At 37.6% G+C, this 21,031-nt stretch overlaps 1 protein-coding gene across 1 annotated transcript in view; it reads right to left on the bottom strand.

Annotated features, from left to right (window-relative positions):
• LOC109113629 (runt-related transcription factor 2-like) overlaps positions 1 to 20,781 on the bottom strand; it is a 44,595-nt gene extending 23,814 nt beyond the window's left edge. Inside the window, exons 1-4 of the mRNA XM_042746841.1 lie at positions 20,104 to 20,781; positions 19,800 to 19,906; positions 2,824 to 3,074; positions 1,409 to 1,565 (exon numbers count right to left, since the gene is read on the bottom strand). Coding sequence (XP_042602775.1) covers positions 1,409 to 1,565; positions 2,824 to 3,074; positions 19,800 to 19,857 — 466 coding nt within the window. The 5' untranslated portion in view covers positions 19,858 to 19,906; positions 20,104 to 20,781. The remainder of the gene's footprint in view (positions 1 to 1,408; positions 1,566 to 2,823; positions 3,075 to 19,799; positions 19,907 to 20,103) is intronic.
• Positions 20,782 to 21,031: the final 250 nt, after the last annotated feature.

Here is a 21,031-nt window from a genome sequence, read left to right as displayed (position 1 = left end):
GTTATGATTTTATACACATTAGGGGTGTACTGGTACACTTTTATTAGGCATTTTATGGCTATAACATGAAAAAAACATCAGCGAAACATTTCTGAAGAAAGTCAGTTCCCCTTCATTCACAACGTTTCCCCCTTTAAAATGGTAAAATCACTCCCACACCTTGTTCTTCTTCTTCCTAGCGGATATTTCTCTGAGCCTATTTTCAGATACTGTTTTTTGCCTACAAAATAATAAGGTAGCATCAGATTTCGAATGCAGCCTGTGACTCTCAATTTGGCTCAACCAATGGTGTGAGTTTGGAGGTGTGGCCATCTGTTTGATTGGCCAATTGCAGACAGGTAAAGTGTTCAGGAAGCATCATTACTTTTACAATTTTGTGCAGTGATTCTAAAGGCACAAAATGTAACACTTCAAAATTAAAAAAAATAATAATACGCAAACTTATATAACACACTGTAAAGACTGTTACGCAGACAGCTTTCCGTCAATGGTTTGAGAAACCTTAGTACAGAACACACAGAGACCTGTAATTTAATGAGTGCATTCTTACCGGCAATGTGGTGATGTGGTTTCACAACGGTGTTGGCTCGTAACTGATAGCTCAGTATACAGACTGACTATAATTATTCTAAGAATGTCATGTGTCCCTGTGTGACCGCGTGCCTCTGCTACCAAATCTCCCTGGAGGATTTCTCCACATGACATTGTGCAAGTGTAGATAAACACAAAATGATTAAGCCTAATAGAAAAAAACGCATGGTGTGATAATACAGTCTATAATAGGGTAAGCCTGTGTAAACACACATAAACTGGCATGAAGTGTATTGTTAGTGGCACTAGCAGTCAAAAATTTGGGCATGCTTGAATGAATTTTTTTTACAGGATTTAAAAAATAATAATAACTATAATGTAAATGATAAAGTATTTTAAAATCATTTTGTAGGTAAATATTAATTATTTCTACATATCATTCGTGTATTGTATTCAATTAAATTGGGACACATTTAGCCATTGAGATGACTGGGAAAAAATGGCCCAATTATTTGGAATTCTACCTAATTAAGCATTTTAATTTAAAAATAATTAAATAAATTTGTAAAGGCTGAGACTAGATAGTGATTGAAAAGCATCATATAGAGTCCAGCATCCATGTGAACTCCTTCAATACTGTTTAAAAGCATCCCAGGATAATATGTTTAACATGCATGATACCCATATTTCCATTTTTGGTTATTTCATTGTTTGGTAGCTGCTAATTTTCTAAAATGAAATCAGTAATAATAAAAAAGGTGTGGCCAAATGTTTGATTGGATTTCACGACCAAGCGTAAACAAGCAATGAACATGCAATAACCTGCATGTTAAGGGATTTAAAACTGAAACTGAAAACTGACAAAATATGGACTCACCTCTTCCGCTTCGGCCCACAAAGCGCAGGTCATTGAAGCGGGCCACCTGGTTCTTCATAACACCTGAGGCATTTCTGAGCTCAGCTGAATAATTCTCATCATTCCCAGCCATTACTGTGACCACTGTCCCATCAGAAACCTCTCCCAGGGCCACCACCTGCGGAGAGAACAATGATGCAATGTTTTACACTGTGCATGTGCACATATGCAAGACGCTCTTTTCAGCAGCTTCCTCAGACAGTTCTTGTGAGTTCAACTTATTATTAGTAAGATTTATGCAAATAACTGCATAAACGTGCATATTTATGCAGATTTAATGTGGAAAGAAATATATGAATGAATTATAATCATTAATAATATTATATGTTACTACTATTAAAATATTATTATCATTTCTTAAACTATGTATTAAACTTTAAAAGGCAAAATTGATTGAAGCAGTCTAAAAAGGTGCTGGTGTGAGTGCCTAGAAAAATAATGAAAATTATTAATTTATTCAATAAATCTAGATTTAGATTTTTCTTGCATGTTTACTCTGTGTGCATGTATATCTATCATTATCCTTATTAAACATTAATAAGGTTAAAAAATGTAGGTTACATCAGATTTATTACTACATTCGGTACATCAGTCACATGCATATTGCACCTAAGGCGATGTGTTTGCATATGCAATTTTATTTCATCATTACTAATCTAGCTACTAATCTGGCAAATTACCTAACAGCTAACCACACCTGCAGAGGCCTGACCATAAACACAAGATTCTGCCACAGGCCAGAATTACACATCAAAAAGTGAATAATGCCAGAGCAATTTCATTATTTCTTTTTAAATGAAACTCTGTTCCAGTAAAGTCTAGTGTTATTAAGAAAAAAAAAATTCTGTTCACACACTCTTCTAAGAGTATAAATAGTACAAAGGCTCAATTCAGTCACACATTCAACAAAACTGACTAAAATTCATGAAATTACATGAGGTACTTTTTGCATCATTTAAAACTGATGGGTCGCTATGGATAGATATTTTACTTTAAATAATCATAATGGCAATAAAAATATTCAATCTAAATCCCCAGAACATATTACACTTAAAATGTAAGCAACACTTTGCATATTTTGCTAAATGATATATTATCATTAATGATGTTTAAATGTGTTTAGAATATTATAGTGTAGGCTACTTCAGTATTTGTCAGTGCTGTCAGCAGTGTGTTAAAACGGCTTAGAAAATTTGACCTGCACAAGCTTCATATTTTTCACTGGATAAAGTTATGCTGATATAAAAACTAACACACAACAATCGTTTAAACACTTTTCGTTTAGTGTAAATGTTACACATTTTACTTTAACAAATGACTGTATTCATAAAGACTAACGCGTTTTCCAAAATGCCAATTTAAAAACAAGCTCTCACCTTAAACGCAACCGGCAGCGTTTTATTACACCGCCAATGAGAAGGCAAAACCGAGCAGAGAAAGTTCGGACTGTCGGTCCGGACCAGTTCGGCGGGGTGGTCGGCGATGATCTCGGCCATGGAGCGGTTCTCTTGCGCGCGGAGTCTTGGCACCACTGCGCTGTCCTGCTGCTGCTGCTGTCCTGCGCTCGGGTTCACATCAGTCATCTTCACCGACACCGGCGGACTGAACCTCCGGCCGGCGCTGGGATCTACGGGAATGCGCATCACAACAGTCGAAATTAGCCAAAGACTAGCGTATGTCCTCTGTTTGGGTGTACGGAGCGCCGTCAGTCCCTCTCCGTGCGCTCAGCGCTGCAGTCTGATGAGTTTGGGAAGTGCTGCGGGTTACACACACTCAAGCAGACTTCAATTGGCGCTTTGCGCGCAGTCGTCATTAACTACGTTTCCTGTATTAAAAGGCGCTTAATTCACCGCCACATGGAGATTTTGTACAGTTCGGTCAGCTCTCCGAAAAGATTTTATTGATATATCATATCATAGCAGATCAGACAAACCGTCTAAAAAAAATTTCACAAAACGTAGGTGTTTCCAGCGGCTCTAGAGCGCGCTGGCACACAATCGCTTCCAGTCCGGATAAAGACTTACAGTCGGTCGGATTTCATTACATATAAACAATACGTTATCGCTGCTAATAAATATAAGGATATTTTGTCTCTGGTGTGTAGGTTCAATTAAGCTCTTCCGTAATCGGGATCAAATTAGGCTTTAAAGGATGAAAAGATCGCAGGAGGCGAAATGTTTGTTGCTTCCAATGTGTTTGCTCTTTGAAGACAGGGATTTCTCTTTTTTTGTGGTTCATATAGTTCCAGCATCATGCAGTCAATACACTGATGCCACTCAAACACGTGAACTAAAGTCATCCTGCAGTTACAGTACAGTGGGCATTTACATCTTTAGTCTTTAACTTTGCCTGTGAACGTTTAAAACTGCATGGCTGTTATCACTTATAATATATGAATGGAAACAGGATAAATTGCCTATTGTGGTCCTGAATAGATTAAATTACTGCATTATGAGAAAATATATCATTTTTAAGTTTTCCTTGAAATCGGTCACAGAAAGGACATTATTAAATTAGTCTAGGCACTTTTCTCTATGCACAATGGCAATGGAATATGCATGCACAGATATTAAACCACACAGTAATTACAACGTGAACTACACAATATTGTGTGTGTGTGTGTGTGTGTGGTTTCGAATACAAAAATTTTCAAATGCAGATAAATGCGAAAATACACATTTTAATATTTCTACATACATTTCTGTACAGGCACATACTTTACCTTAAAGTGTTGACTACAAAAAAGAACATTTGAACATTTCACTATTATAGAACAAGATTTTTTTAATTTTATTTTTTCAAAAGCTGGGGATATGTTGTCACACTATAAGGGGTAAGGTGTCACATTAATATTATATGATTTTTACAACAATATTTTAAAATATATATATTTTTAGATTTATTAGATTTATCTATTAGATTTATTACAGAAAGAATACATGTAAAACTTTCCCAACAATTTATATGAAAAAATACCCTCTTATATGGAATGTCTTTCATTTGAAGAAACGTAAGTGGAGTTTAACTGAAAACTGCTCATATCTCTGTCTGAGAAAGTGTGACTCACAGAGCAACATGCTGGGATAATTTGAGTGAGCCATAATGACAGAATATTTTCAGAATCATGTTATACTACGCACACCTCTACCCCATAAAGCACTGAGTAAACAGGCTGCTGTTTTAATACTCTTCGTGCAAAGTTTCTTTTGACTCTCTGAACAGAGTATCCATACACTGCCTTCAATGTACTGGCAGTGCAACTAAAGCACGTGTCATTTAATAACGCTAACTCTACATCTCTCAGTGATACTGTAGATGGCAATCTTTCCCTCTGACTCAACAGACTCACGGATAGTGATTAACCCAAGTCATAAGTGTTGCAATATGTTTCACACATTTAAAAAATGATCCGAATAATAGGACCATAATTTTGATGGGAGCACAGACACAGCCAATAAACCAAATAGGATATAAACAAAGCGTCTAATTATTCTTGGCGGAACCATGCAAGAAACTTGTTTAATCAGTGACAACAGTCAATCAAAATTGTGCCAAATGTTTGATCTGGGACCAACTTCAGCTTTAACATATATCTCAACATTTCAGTAGCAGGGAAAAGCATAAGCATTAAACATGTTCTTGAAGAACAGAGAAGTGAAAATGTGAAAGAACAAAGTAAAAGCATGATATTCACAACTGACACCATTAGATATTTGCCATTTTCGCAATGAAAAACAATCAAATCAAACAAAAGCAACTGCAGAACTAACAAAATAACAATAACTGCTTGTTCAGGAATACAGATTCATAACTTCAACTGAAAAACAGGCTAAAGTAGCTTGGTATTGCTCACATATATTGTATGAAAGTCTTGCAGGGTGGCATGAGTGGGGGTGGTGGTGGTCTCATGGGTAAGTTTTGAGTATTTTGTATGTGGGAGGGATAGAAAAAGCTTCAGGAAGCACTGACATGCATCTGGCACATTGTTAGGAGAGAGAAAAAATAGTTTGAGTTATACAAGTTGCGATTGAATTACATTCCATCTCCATTTGCCCCGAGAACCGAAAATGTGTTCAAGATTGGCCAATGTTATTAAAGATCAATTTCCAATTCATAAAAAGATAAATCAGAGTTACAACGATATTAAAAAGACCATGTGTGCTATTCCAACAGTTTCTCCTGATTTTGCTCAATCACTGATTTGTTTGGACAATAAAATAAACCTAATGCGAAAAGAGATGATTTATGCTAATAATTCCTCACAGATTCTTCTGCTCAATCAGATGCACGCGAGATTCGCGGCTATCTGTGATGCAAATAAAATTTAATAAGAGAAATAAAGTGACTGTCGACATGTCCAAACAGAGAGGCGTGTTAAATCATATGCACAATGAGATATCAAAGGGGATTTGTCACATCTGAATCCACTTTGCCGGTACAGTATGGCCGCCATCTGCCAGCAATATCAGCATGGAGCAGCGAACGCATGTGATTCGAGTGGCTCACTGTGCCTCGAGAGCTCTGCCCACTTCTTTTTGGGCATCTCGTTTGATCTCCTAATGAGCCAAGAGGAGCCCACACAGCTGGCTATGATGTGCTACAAAGATGAGGGGTTAGAAGCCGTCCACCAAACAAGAACCCTGGATTACCATGCGCTATTCTGAGCGGTTTGTCACCAGACACTCGTGCTGGATTCCAACCAGCTCAAACGCTGATGATGTGATAAGCCGAACGTAACCAAACCCTTATCTGCTGATGGCGTGATAGGCCGAGCTCCTAACGAGGTTGACAGCGTAATCCAGTGTGGAGAGCTTGTCAAAAACTGCCAGTGTATTGAAAAAGGCCAGTTACAACACAACCAGACAAGTAGTCGCGCAAAAAAATGAGCCAGCAACACTTTTCCCCCCTCACGGCGAATTATAAGTGATGACACGGGACAAAGAAACCATTGTTGACTGGTAATGTAAACACGAAGAGACACTGAGCTCCAGGGCTTTAATGATATCCAAATGACTCCAATTCAGATGCATACAGCCCTGGGATTATGTAACGTGCTACATGAGTGTTTTTCTCCGCTTCTTTCTCGTCCCGCATTCTTTCGACGGTTGAGAGGAAAAGTACAGCCACTTAAGTCCCTGGATCAGGGCTCCATTTCACAGTGGTGCATTTTTTGAGACACTTAATTATGGCTTTATGTGGGGAGCAATTTGATGGGGCTATGGAGGCTTCCAATTTTAAATAGTTACTTTCCATCCTTGGCACGCTTCAGGAGAACATGCGCACGAGCGAGCGGGATTGTGATGATTCGTACGCAGAATTCATAGCCTTACCTCATCAGGAAGACCTTCTCAACATCCTTTCAACCCCCAGATTTAATCTGAGCCCATAATTGCCATTTTGTCATTGACTGGTTAGTGACATCATCACTGCAGACGAGACCTTCAGGACTTTGGGTTGCCAGAGAGGCACAAGAACTGGCTCGGAGAGCAAATTGGACCCATGTTATGGTCACAAATTTCAGGAACACGATGGTTTTTTGGAAGCGTGCTGCGTTCGTTATGGAAAGTGGAGTGGGGGGCCTGTGGTGGTGGTGGTGATGGAGATGTGGGGGCTGGTTTTGGGGGGGTGGTGGTGGTGGCAGGCTACAAAGACAATTTCCTTTTTGCTCTCATTGGCATGACTGTCTGCCGCCTCTAGCCTTCATGGAGGTCCTTAATTGAGATCACTTGTACATAAAAATAGGAACAGAAAAGGAACTTTTGCGGCTTGTGAGGGGGAAAAGGGGAATAAAAAGACTGGTAATATGTGACAAAGGCTCCCATTAAAATACCCTTAACATTGAAGTCAAGTATAGGAGATGGAGGGCCGTCGCCATGGTGATGGTTTGGAAATTTATCGTTTTCTTGACTTCAAGTACTGTGTTAGTGTGCGACTAGTTCTGTATCAGTTCACTTGCCCCGCATGAATTGTGTGCGTTGAAAAAGTGTCACTAATATTTTGACGAGGCTACTTTATAACCAGCATTTGGCAGTGGATAGAAATATATATATATATATATTTTTTATAAATATAAAGGAAATGATAAATAGCATTTATATATGAACTGAGTTATATATATTTTTACCTACTGCTTGCAAACTTCTTTGCATAATGAGGTAACCATAGCAAAAGTAAGCTGTCCAATCATGTTACGAACATATCGACAAAAACATACCCACTATCATTGATACAGTTTACATCACAAAATATACATTTATTAAAGATTTATATTTTTTAAAAAAGTATTTCATATATTTAGGGCCAGATTCACTAAACATGGCAAATTAACATTAGAGGGCAATTCCATAAAAGCACCGGAGGGAGGGGAAAATTCTGCGGGTGATTTACTAACAATGCGCACACTAAAGAACACAGGCAGCCAGATAATTTTCATAATGACCAATCTACCAAGAGCAGCACAAATAACCGCCTGCTTTAAGACATGTTTTTTGGGGTGTTGTTAAATAATAGCGCAAATACCAGTAATTTGACGAGCGCAAACTTTAGTAAATCTCATTATGTGATTCATTTTAATACTCTCCTCCCATAAATTTTGCTCCTACAAATGCATATTCAATAAGATCAGGCACAAAAACACCACATTTTCTGTGCTAATTCTTCACTGCACATCTTTAGTAAATCCTGACAGTACTATTTCAACACCAAAAGTTTGTAAATAAGTTTGATAACGCCTGTTAGTAAATCTGACCCTAAGCTTACTGGTCTAGAGACGCCAGCAGATTTTTTATTTTATTTTTTTGTGAATCTTTCTGCCTTTTTCATAGTTTTTACATAGTCTTTGTCACTTTATGAGTCATCAAATCATTGAATAGATTCATTCAAAACACTGAATGATTTAATGGTTTGCTCAAAGACTGTCAGTAGTTTTGTTTCTGAATAAATCAGTGTTTTAAATGAAGCAGTTGATCAAATGATTTAGTGGCTTACTCATAAAGATGTTCTATAGTTTTAAAACTCAATGAATCAGTAGCTTGAATTAATCGATTGACTGAATGATTCAACGGCTCACTTATAAAGATGCTTACTAGTTGTGCTCCTGAATGAATCAGTGTTTTGAACAAATTGGTCAATCCAATGATCCAATGGGTCACTCATAAAAACTGTCACTAGTTTTGCTACTGAATGAATGAGTGTTGTAAATGAATCGAATGATTGAATTATTCAGTGTGGTGTGTGTTAATGGTGTGTGTGTGTGTTCACTGCTCTGTTTGTGTGTAATTTGGGTTGGTTGATTAGCGGTAAATTCCCATCACCTGCTTTCAAATGGAGCTGCAGTTAATACACAGAGCCGTAGTTCACTGAGAAGCTACGCTATATCGAGTTCATTATTGAAGATGAATCGCCTTTGATAATGAACTCGATATAGCGTAGCTTCTCAGTGAACTACGGCTCTGTGTATTAACTGCAGCTCCATTTGAAAGCAGGTGATGGGGATTTACCGCTAATCATGGAACCGGCTTTACTGACGAGATGCGCATGATCATATCGTTCGATATATTGTCCAGCCCTAATTCATTGGCTCACTCATAAAGACAGTCACTAGTTTTGTTTCTGAATGAATCAATGTTTTGAACAAATCAGTGAATCGAATGATTCATTGGCTCATTAATAAAAATGGTAACTAATTATGTTACTGAATGAACCAGTGTTTTGAACGAACCAGTTGGTCAAATGATTCAACAGTTCACTCATAAAGACGGTCAATAGTTCATTCACCGATTCCCTGAATGAATCAAAACACTGGTTCATTCAGCAATGCCATAACTGTGTGTTGCTCAGACAGGCACAGTGGTTAATTCTACTTGGAATACATTTAAAAATAAAATAAAATAAAAATTAACTGTGTAATGCAAGTTACTCAATACTAACATCTTGTTTATTAAACTCAAAGTATTATTGCTTAACAGGTAAAATAGTGCCATTTGAGCACAGTTTCTATTGTTTTATCATCCAAAACCTCACAATACATTCACATTCACCCTACAAAAGGGGTCTTCCCTTTACATGCATAGATTAGGGGTTGCATTTCCAACTGATATCTGCTGTGTAATTGAGCGAGTGTGGATTAGTGATTTATTCAGCAGAGTCTGAGGTATAATCAAGGGATCAGTCTATAGCAGACCCTCACACCAGGCACTCTTGGACGAGGGTCGGGTATCACTTCTGTACAAGAGCGTGCTTATTTTGGACCAGATTAACCTTGAGAATTCCACTTCACACTTTCCCCTTCCGCTGTGGATTGCACGGCTCTACTTCCTCTCTGAAACGGCCCGGTTAGTTGAAAAATATTTATAGTTATTACGCCGTTCTCATGTATCCACAGTCAGTTAGTTCTATTTTGTGTAAGGTAAAACTAATAGCAGATTTATGTGGGGGGATTTCACCTCATCCCGGAGTAAATTGAGGATGATTTATTGGATGTATAATATGGACTACTGATGGTTTAAGTAACTGGAGGACAACCCAAACAGGCAGGTATCCAGAAAGCAACTCGCAAGGGGAACTATCACCTATCACCTCGCTGCTGTACAGCTCTGGCTTTATTTCGCTGTTTGGATGCAGGAGGGCACATGCTCAGGTGTTTAAAATAGAAAAAGTCTGGCTGAAAGGAAAAAAAAAGAGCAGCTGCAAAGAGTTGCTTTCTCTTGAACGTAAACCTTAGGAAAGCGGTAAAATATAACCTGGCCATATGTGCACAGCAATGAATTAAATGAATTATTCCAGAACGTCAAATGTCTGTGGAACCAGGTGATTTGCTTGGCTACTGGTCTGATATTTCTTTTGCATAAAAATAAGGCTGCCATTGTTTGCTCAAAATCAAATCATTCTCATGGGGAGCAAACCTGTCCAGCTTTCTATTCTTTCAAGACATTTCAACTAGAGTTGGTCGTTCCCGGTGCTTAAGGGAAAATGGTAACGCAACCCAAAAACCTAAGTAAAAAAAAAAAAAAAAGTTTAGTCTTCCCAGTCTCCGACTCTCATGGTTACTGCAACAAGCGAAATGTGATAGCAGGGAGGTAATTGAGAAAAAATGCTACTGCAAGTATAGGGTAATGATGCTGCCGCAATGACTTAAAGGTTTGGGAATATTTTCTTTCGGAAACCGACTCCAGCCTGCAAAGATTATATTCATCCTCAGCACTGGAAGTTGACTGAATGTGTTTAAATGGCCAAAAAAGTAATAGGTTCTCAACACGCAGACATCTCTTTTTATATCCACAGCAAGATAAAAAGTTCTTGTGTCACTTTGGATCAGTTTAATGTGTCCTTGCTGAATAAAAGTATTCATTTAAAAATAAAGTGCCCCTATTATGGATTTTTGAAAATTACCTTTCATGCGGTGCGTAACACATCTCTAATTGAATGAAAACATCCAGTTTTAAAACTGAAAGTTCACCGTGTATAAAGTTATTGTCTCTCAAAAGAAAGAGTAGACTCTGAATCATTGAAACAGTTAGTTTTTAAAAGCTGTTTTAATGTTGATGTCAACATGAAACATAAGCATATTGGTCACATTGGTCAAATGAAAATGCAAATTTACTCTTTGCCACTAGGTGCCACTTTTGGAGCGGTAAAAATATGTAGCTGTTTCCCCAGTAAGGCTGTACACATAGCAGCACTGTGCTTACAAACGCCGCTTTATCAGGCATTACAGGCTCATGATGAAATGAAAATGAGACCAATCGGACCAATCACCGCAGATTAGCCTCACACAAAGGAGGAGTTTGGAAAAATTAATCACTGAGCGAATCGTTTGGGAGTCGTTGAGCAAGTAAGGTAAAAATAAATGCAAATAATAAGACAATGAAAGAGTTTTTTTTTTTTTTACCTTGCATGCATGTCATCCTGTTATTGGGGACTCCCAAAACCAAAAAAAGATCTTTTCATTACCCATGGGCACTCAAAAAAAAAAAGCCCCTAAACATTTGAACGATATATACTTTTTCGTCTTTATTGACCATTTCAGAGTGCTTTATGGGATTGGTTTTACTGATGGCTTCACTAAAATATTATTTCTCTGTCTGCACAAAAATGACATGCGGATATTCTCGAGGCACCCCTGAATATGATACACAAGTGAACGTGTTCCAATAGATTGAAATGTTTAATGACTTTTGCAGCTCTTTTCATGCAGCTACACTGAAACTACAGTAAAAGCAAAAGTCTTTGCTTCATGCAAAAGTTGGAGCAATTTTTCTGCAGCAGCCAAAATGCGCACCACATTTTGAAATCCAAATGATATCTAATTTAGGGTGTTGAACCAAACTCAGAAGAAATTCAGTTCCTGAAGGAACATTTGACTGACTTCCCGAATCCCATTGGGAGAATTTATATTATTGATAATCGCTGCACTTTAGGAGAGATATGCCTGTGGTTTGCCTGCGACATACCAGTGCAATCTAGACATTTTCAGAACTGAACAAAAATGACTCTTTGGCATTTAACTGCAGGGATCTCAGATGTCTCAAATTCACTGCGTTGTGTTCCTCTTTTTATTTAACTCCTAAACTAGAGGGGTTAAACAACAATAAAACGTCTGAATTAAAAAGCCTTACAGCATGCAAAATTGTGACTTTTTGAAATGCAGTATTTATTCTCTACACCTAATGATAATTTTATTAGCATTATTAATAAAAAATGATAACATTTTATATTTTATATAGGGTATTTAATAAATAAATCATGAAATAACAAAACTTTCTAGTAAAACTTACTCCAATAATCTTTTTTTTTCTCCATAAAGATACTGTGACTGGGGGAAAGATGTAATAATCCTTGTGAAGATCTCCTCTAGACATCAAGATCTTGATCTAAATGTGCAACACATCTAAGTCTAATTAAATCAACATAAGTTACTTTGCTGATTAAAAACCCCGGAGGCCATCCAATTACACTAATTATACATGTTTATTGTCTAACTGGCTTCAGGGCTAGACTGTCAGATCTTTATAAAACACCAATTTCACCAATCGAATGGAAATAAATCACACAAAACCGAATACGGGGAAAACTTTCTGTACTTTAAAAACAGTAGCCTCCTATGAACTTCCCCTCGAGGAACTATAAATCAATGCTTCTCAACCCAACATGTGCAAGTCTGTTCTGATTGGTTTGGAGACATAGAGATAACAGCAAAAACAAAACACTAAATGCAAATGATATGCAAATGTCAATTTTCCTATTTAGTATGTTAGTTTTTTTTATTTCTTTTTTCTTTTTTTGCATATTTGATAACATTAGCTAAATGTTGTGAAAAAAAGAGAAATACATACTTTCCTACACGTTAGGTTCTGAAATAAAACCAGTTGAGAACCACTACTCTAAATAATGTCTAAGCCTGAAAAACAAAAACAAAAAAAAACTTTTTTGGTCCCAATTCTGAGGAAAAAACTGTGAGATGCAATGTCAGAATCACAAGATATAAGTTCAAAATTCTTATTTTTTTTCTAGCAATTATGAGTTTACATCTCTCAATTCTGCCTATTTTATTTTTAGAATTCTAAGTTTACATCTCACAATTCTGTTTTTTTTGTTTGTCAAAATAAAAAGGTAACTTTTTATCTCAGTGACTTTTTTTTATCTCAGAACACTTTTTCTTGCAATTGGGAATTTATATTTCACATTTACGATTTTTCTTCTCAGAATTGTGAGTTTATATGTTGAAATTGCAAGTTATAAATGTACAAATTGCTTGTTATAAATTTGCAAGTTGCGAGTTAAAATGTAGGAATGGACTTTTTCAAAATGATGTATAATCTGTTTTATGTTTTCGCCACAGAATAAAAAAGGTAAATATGACCTTATCACACAGCACCTTTTTTATGTCACAATTCAGTTTTTTTCTTTTAAAAATGCAAGTTTATATCTCACAATTTGTGACTTACAAGCTTGCAATTAGTTAAACCTCACAATTCTGAAAAAAAGTCAGAATTGTGATTTGGGAGATAATTAGTCAGAGTTTACATATTTTTAATCCTATGCCAGAAACACATTTCCATACCACATAGACCCAAACACAAAAAGAAATGCACACACTTAGCATGATGACACGTCACCTAGACTTGGGTTAACCGTACTGTAATTCTGAAGCCCTGAGGAGTGTCCCATTGGCCATTTGGTTGCTGTTTACCAATGAGATAAATTCCACTGTCCCTGAAGGGGAAGGTCATGGGCAGCATGTGGGCTGAGTGTGTATACCGGTGGTCAAGTGTAGGTTGGTATGAACATGTGGCTAGAGCGTGTTCACATATATGTGGGATTGTTTTAAGGTCTATTTGAATACAGATGAGAACAGGCTGCTTTGTTTCCACACAGGGTCTTCCGGCCGTTTGTTTCTTAATTCATTGTGATTAAAAGAAAATTGTGAAATTGCAAAGCAACATGGTGCCAGTGAGCCAAACAATAAGATCAAAGGCATCTTTATAAGCTACAATATTTGGTGAGATCTTCATATTTTCACACTCTTTGACAGTTTCTTTCTTATTTTAATTTTTTTTTTGTAATAACAACAATTACCACTTTAAATACGCTGTTCCCACAGTTTATTGCTTTTTAAGTTGTGATTAATTTAAACTTTAGCAAATAACGAACGACAGACCAAAAAATATGACTAAAGAAAGCGCATTTATGTACGTCAAGTATAATCTTCCCAGACAATATTGCCTTTCTTCTAAAGAAAAAAATGACATTAAGAAGAAAAACACTGGCCTGAGTATTCTGCTGTCAGTTAAATCCCATCATTCTTTCTTTGAAGTGCATTTTCTCACAGAGAGTTTCTGTTGTCACTAAGACAATAGCCGGGTTTCCATCCACATATTTGTGTGCAAATTTTGGGATACTGCATAAAAATCTTGCATAAAAACACCAAGACATCAAAACAATTTTTTCTACGATGGAAACATTTTACCAAATGTTGCATGCTGCTCTGTTCACAAATTGTTTTTGCAATATTAACATTTTTCAAGAAAATATATCCGCAAGTTACTGTATTTGGTGTGAGAGTGAGAGTGAGACCAATCCCATAAAATAATTTTCCAGAAAAATATTAAGCAGCACAACTGCTACACAAATGTTCCTTGAGCAGCAAATTAGCATATCAGAATGATTTCTGAAGAATCATGTGACACTGAAGAGTAATGATGCTGAAAATTCAGCTATGCATCACAAGAATATATTACATTTAAAAATCTATTCAAATAGAAAACAGTTCGTTTAAATGGTAATAATTTTTCACAATATTACAGTTTTTACTGTATTTTTGATCAAATAAATGCAGCCTTGGTGAGCATATGGGACTTCTTTCAAAAACATAAAAAAAAATCTAACCGGCCCCAAACTTTTGAATGGCATCCTATGAGTTTCTATCACAGAAACTCATTACAAATAAGCCACTTGTAAAGTTCCATGCTTAGGATGCCCTCTTAGTAGCCAGTTGACAGCAGCTCACTAGCTTTTGGAAAAGAGCTGATGTGAAAAAACAAAACAAAAAACATTACAATATGCTTTAAATCCTCTGGGAAGATTCTTGTTAAATCAGTGTTTTTGCCATTCTCTCGCCTAAGAGAGCAGACATTCCATTTCCCACATACACATCAAAACAACACAGAGACATGCACGCCACCAACAAATCAACTAATGTGCTGTAATTACATGTTACAGCTTTGACGTGCCTAGTATTTGCTGCCCATGCATATTTACTCTTACTATTCAAAGAACATTCAAGAGCATCTAAAATAAAACTCAGGAGGACATGCTGGAGTTTAACGCCTGTCCTGTTTGACTGAAGTTCAAAGTGCTGATTTGAAGGCTTTAAAGGGTTTTCTCTCTTTATCCCGTCTGAATATATGTGTTGAGTAAAAGTGAATTGAGAGCTGAAAAGAAGAACCCTGCCCCATGCGTGGATTTCCCAGGACACTGTTAACGCAACATCAAAGGCAATTACCCAACGCAGTGCCAAGGTGTGCGCTCTCCTTCCCTCTCTCTGGGCTTTGTGCCGCGTGCATATTTCATTTCAGGCTTTGTGAAAGTGTGTGTGGGCCGCTGTAGGCGGGGACGCCTCCCAGAAACCTTTGTGTCCGGTGCGGGACACAGCGCAGGTGGCATGTCAGTGATTCGAGGGGGTTTTTACAACAGATAGGGGCCTTTTGTGCCGAGTGTGATTGAGCTATCGCGTTTAAACGTGTGGGAGGAAACAAGACGAGGGCGATGAAGACGACACAAAGGCCTCCACCAAAGCAGATGGGTAGTGTCTGATCTGGCTGTTTGTCTCCTGTGACATACTACTGCGCCAGCTTTGAGGCGCAAGGTGATCCTTTTTTACTTCTTCCTGTTCGTGTCACTGGGCCACTCAGATTACAGCATTAGGCTTGTGTGGGTGTCCACAGCCAGGGCTGGAGTCCCAGTGCCAACAAACTACTCTTCAGGTGTGCAACTGATCCATTTAACACCTCTACGCTTAAGGGGGTGTGTGGGATGGTAATTGACCCAAATTAAGAGATGGTACCTGTTGCATCGTGACGCTATATGTCCAGCTATTGTCATTTCCGGCACTCAGTCTGTGCATATGCTGAGACCATGACAAAAGAGATCGGTTTCATGCTCTTCAGCTGTATGACTAAGTGCATTAATCAAATTACCTCTTCCTTTTCTCATTCATCAGTTCGTACCAGCTTCATCTGGAAGATCAAAGGCTGGTGTCCGACACTATAATGCATCCCACCCATGTTAATCAAAATTTAACAGACGTTATTTATTATTTATCTATCTAATTCATTATTTATTAACCTATTTGTCTCATGAGAATCTTACGTTTTGGACACATACAATCATTTCAGTGGTGTTGTAAAGTCAAGTCAAATTATGAAAAGTGCTATACAAATTGATTTATATACAGTAGTGTATTTCATAATATGGATCGTTCCAAAGTGTGGTTTGGACTTCTGAAATGGAAATTAATGTTACATTTGCATCTGATGTTTTCATCAACACCATTTATCTAAGCAGCCAATGCTATAATATTTTGGTGAAAATTCAGTTGTCATTTACTCACACTCAAGTCATTTCAAACCTGTATGACTTACTTAAACATAAAAGAAAACATTTTGAGTAATGCTGGTGTCCAAACAACATCAGACCCCATTGACTTTCATTGTACAGATAAAAATAAATGTAAATGTCTTCCTTTATGTTCCAAAGAAGAAAGTAAGTCATGCAGGTTTGGAACGACATTGAGTTAATATTGACAGAATTAACATTTTGGGGTGAACCATCACTTTCACATCTTTTTTATAAAACCAAGTCACATTAAAAACTCAGTTCTAAAGTTTAAACATTTTTAAATGCTTTTTTATTTCAAAAATGATCAAAGAACATTAATATGCAATATTCTGCCAATATAATGAGTCAATCATAAAGATTAAAAGAACATAGACTGCAATTATAACATTGATATGGTTGTCAGCCAATGTTGAGGCACTGCTTCCTGTCATGTGACTTTTCTCTTTTTCACTTTTCAGTTCAAACTGCACAAACCAATTAAAAGAAAGACTGGCTGTACTTGTGAAGCATATTGTATGTATAATTATCCCATGGTAGAAGTTATTATTTATTGAGAAATGGGATAGGATGGATGGATGGATAGATAGATCTAGCCTCACTTTCATAATTTTAATTATATTTGTTACTGATTTTTAATTGATGTTATTTTGGTTAAAGAATTAATCAGCAGTGATTAAGGAGATTGTAACCTCAAAGTCCTTTCATAAAAGATGTAATTTAGACACAAAGCTCTACCTGACTATTAATACAAGAATCCACCCAAACGACCATTCAATATCTAAAAATTGCTGTTAAAATTACACGTTTGCTCGCCAGCTACAATTAGATAGCACTAAATGAATATGGCTTTGATGATATTTTTAGATGGTCAGAGATTTTCCCCTCAATTACCTATTGATGAGAGGGCTTCCCTGCTCTGGCAGTGCTTTGGAAAAAGTAAGTCTGGTTTGCTTTTAAGATGTATCTGGAATAATGGCGGGCAGTGGGATCTGAGCAGACGACGCATGCAACAGAAGCTGCCTTTTAATACTTGTCTGATGTTGCTCCCAAATTATTTGGGATTCTTGGATTCTCTGGAATGCTTTGCACTTTGAGTCCTAAGAGTCTCTAAACCGTCTTCTTTTCTTTCATCAGTCTTAGCTTTTTTATTTTTAAATGTCTCCCTTACATTCTCGCTAAATGATAATTGCTACCATGGGATAATTGTCAATACTGTATAGCTCGGTTTTGATAATGAGCAACAAAATATGCCCTGGAGAAACCTAGCGAGTCTGTCTCATGCCACACATGTAGACAATTACTCCACACCCATCTGCCATTAGGCACCGTTACAGAGAATGTTTTCTACTTAATTAAATCCAAATCTCTCAATAGTGGAGCCTGAATGAAATATAATGTGTCTGTTTGGGTCTGGTTGCTTTTCTGACTCCTTCTTCTTTACTGTTCGTGATATCAGCACACACTAATATGAAAAGTTTAAAATAATCTCATTTTAGATTAGTTAAAATATATCAAATGTATTAATTAAATATAATGCTGGAGCTGTTGAATGCATTGAGTCAAACTGATCAAAATGTGTATAACACACAATATAAACTTTACAGAGACCTTAATAAATGCTATATGTTTAAATTACTATTAGGAACTTTAAAATTAGCCTTTTATTTTCATCATATGTTTCTAATATGTTCCTCTGACCTGATCGAAATCTATCAAGCAGGTAAGATAAAAATAAGTTTAAATTCAATATTACAAAGTCTCATTAAATTAAATATCAACTCATCTCAACTTGAATTAAATAAATAAAAATTGACGTCATTAAAAACATACTGTAGAAAAATACTATAAAATAACTTTCTTACATTTACTCATGTTTTTTATATCTGAAGTCTTTAAAAACACACATAGAAGTAAATTCTTTCATGAAAGACATATAAAGCAAGTTATGAAGGTGAACATTTTTTTTTTTTTTTTTGAGCTATAAAACAGGACTGGTTGTCTCTGATATCCCAAAAAGATCATGAGGGTTAAACAGATCTGGAACCAGAATGCAATTATCCACCAAATATAACATGATGCTTTAAATTAAAACATGGCTATTTTAAAACTCTCTGAGCATAAAAAAAAGAAAATATTGCAAATCATTGAGAATTTAAGCCAAGCATCTACTGCACCTCTCGTAATAAAACCACACAGAAACTTAACAAAGTGAGGGTCTCAGGTGGTCTTTTACTATGCATCTGCACATACAGTATCTGCACAAACCACAATCAAGACATGCTGCCCTACAGCAGGCGCTAAGCTTTCCCCGTCCCATTCTCACCCCTGGGAGCATGCCGAGGGTCGGAGGTTAACATGCTAATAGAAGGCACTGATTGCTGCAAGTGGCTCTCGGGTTTGTGTACAGCTGAGAACAGCACGCGTGCTGAGGGAACAGGCCTCGCACAGCTGTGTTTGGAAAGCAGACTTTCAGACTTGAAAACGGCTTTACAACATTCCTCTTGGAGGATTCGGCAAAACCCATGCATTCAGAATGAATGGGCTCTCTTACTTTTCCTTCATGACATGAGAAAGTCATATTTTTTATGGACAGTATGGATTTGTGCTTGCCTGTTAGTTAGTTTTATAAAATTTCAGACATTCATATATATATATATATATATATATATATATATATATATATACACATATACTGTACATATAGTATTTCTGCTCAGAAGGTGAGGTGTCAACAAACATTAAATTCTAAAAAGAATTTTAAAAAGTAAAAAAAATATATATAAAATATATATATATATAGTCTGAGAAAGATGCATAGAAAAGATGTGCACACTGTATTCTGAATTAAATACATTGTGCAAAGAATATCTAGTACATTTCTCAACTTTTGAAGATTTTATCGTGGCTTTCTCAACTGTAACCCTTCTGGGCTTTCAGCTTGTACACACTCACTAACCTAACAGTCAATGTCAAACATTCACTTAATTGCTTTTATATTAGATTTCACACCCCTGCATTTTGATGCACATCCCAAAAAGCATGCATTACAGTGAAAATGACACTCCAGCACCCGATCTTCCCTACATCGGTTCCTGCACACAGTCAGGCTTTCCGTCGGCTGGCCTAGCCGAATGTTTGTAAACATCAACACTTGATTGTTGCCTTTCAAAACGCAGTTCCTTATTATACGCTGTACCGCATGGTCAAAAACAGGGTGAAAACCTTGGGCACTTACCCCAGAAGAAGTTCTGCTGACATGGGGTCACAGAACTAAAGAGGCTGTTGGATGCCATGGTCGGCCAAATTTCGTTTCTCTGCGGTTTTCGGTGACCCTTGACGCCTCTTAGGTTGAAAGCGTGCGGCGTGCCAGGAGAAGATGCAAAAAAGGAAAAAACATCCAAAAGAAATGCGTTTTTGTATCAACTATTTTCATGACCACAAGTAATGACCAGTTCTGGTTTAGGAAAAAATGCAAAAATCTGTCGCCTTATTGGACAGCACGGAGCCAAGCTCGCTGCAAAGGATCGAAGCGTACTTACTGGTTGGTGCGGTCCTCAATCCTGAAGTTGACCGGCGACACTTAACCATTTACGTGCCGCCGTGCAAAAATCCTGAGCCGAACTTTTCTGCGGTTCTGTGGTTGCTCAGGAGGTGAGCGGAGCCTTCACACAAACCCAAAGAGGCACAAGCCTTTAAAAAATCTTTTTTCTTTCCCTCAGAACACTGTCACTGGAGAAGCAGGGTCACATGCTCGTGACATCACTGGAGTCGTGTGGGCCAACTTTTTTCCTTCCTCTGTTTTCCTTCTTCTGGAGACGCGTGGTTCGCCGGCTCTTCCTGGCACTGGAGAGGGAAGGGGTGGGTGTGATGCTGCTGCTCACCCCTCGTGAGTCATGAGGCTTCAGAGGGGGGCGTGAATGCAGAGCGTCTGCCTCTCCACATATGCACGCTTGTGCTTCTCTCCCTCCTGCTCTCTTTCTACCTCTCCATCCTTCTCGGTCGGTCGGCGTGCTGCAGCCTGTCTCCGCTGACCCTGAGGTGATGTGAGGAGAGGTGCTTACACCGCGGAGGTGTGCGTCTCTTCTTTCAGTTTCTTACTCATAAAGCTTCCGCATATGCCTGGCACTGTGCATCCATCACGGTATGTGTGTGCGTGTGCGAATGAGTCGGCCTCTCTGTTCTCCAAATGAGGGATTCCTGTAAGAGGTGATACATTATTCGGTACCTGACAGCCGGGTGTGTGAAGAAGAGCATGTGACAAACCACTATCACGCTCTGTGACTCACTGGTTTCACACGGCACAGACGTTTGCCTGGCAGTGGCTCTGGGCAGCTCTGTGATCCTGCTTGTAGGTATTTGTTTAAACAGATCAAGAATGCTGTCGTTAGAATGTATCAAAAGTCTGGAATGTATGGAATGTGTCAGATATTAAAGTTAACCTCGTTGCACAAAATGATTTTCTTGTTT

The sequence above is a fragment of the Cyprinus carpio genome, chromosome B20 (genome assembly GCF_018340385.1).
Source record: "Cyprinus carpio isolate SPL01 chromosome B20, ASM1834038v1, whole genome shotgun sequence".
NCBI lineage: Eukaryota > Metazoa > Chordata > Actinopteri > Cypriniformes > Cyprinidae > Cyprinus > Cyprinus carpio.
This window is presented reverse-complemented; position numbering and strand designations above follow the sequence as displayed.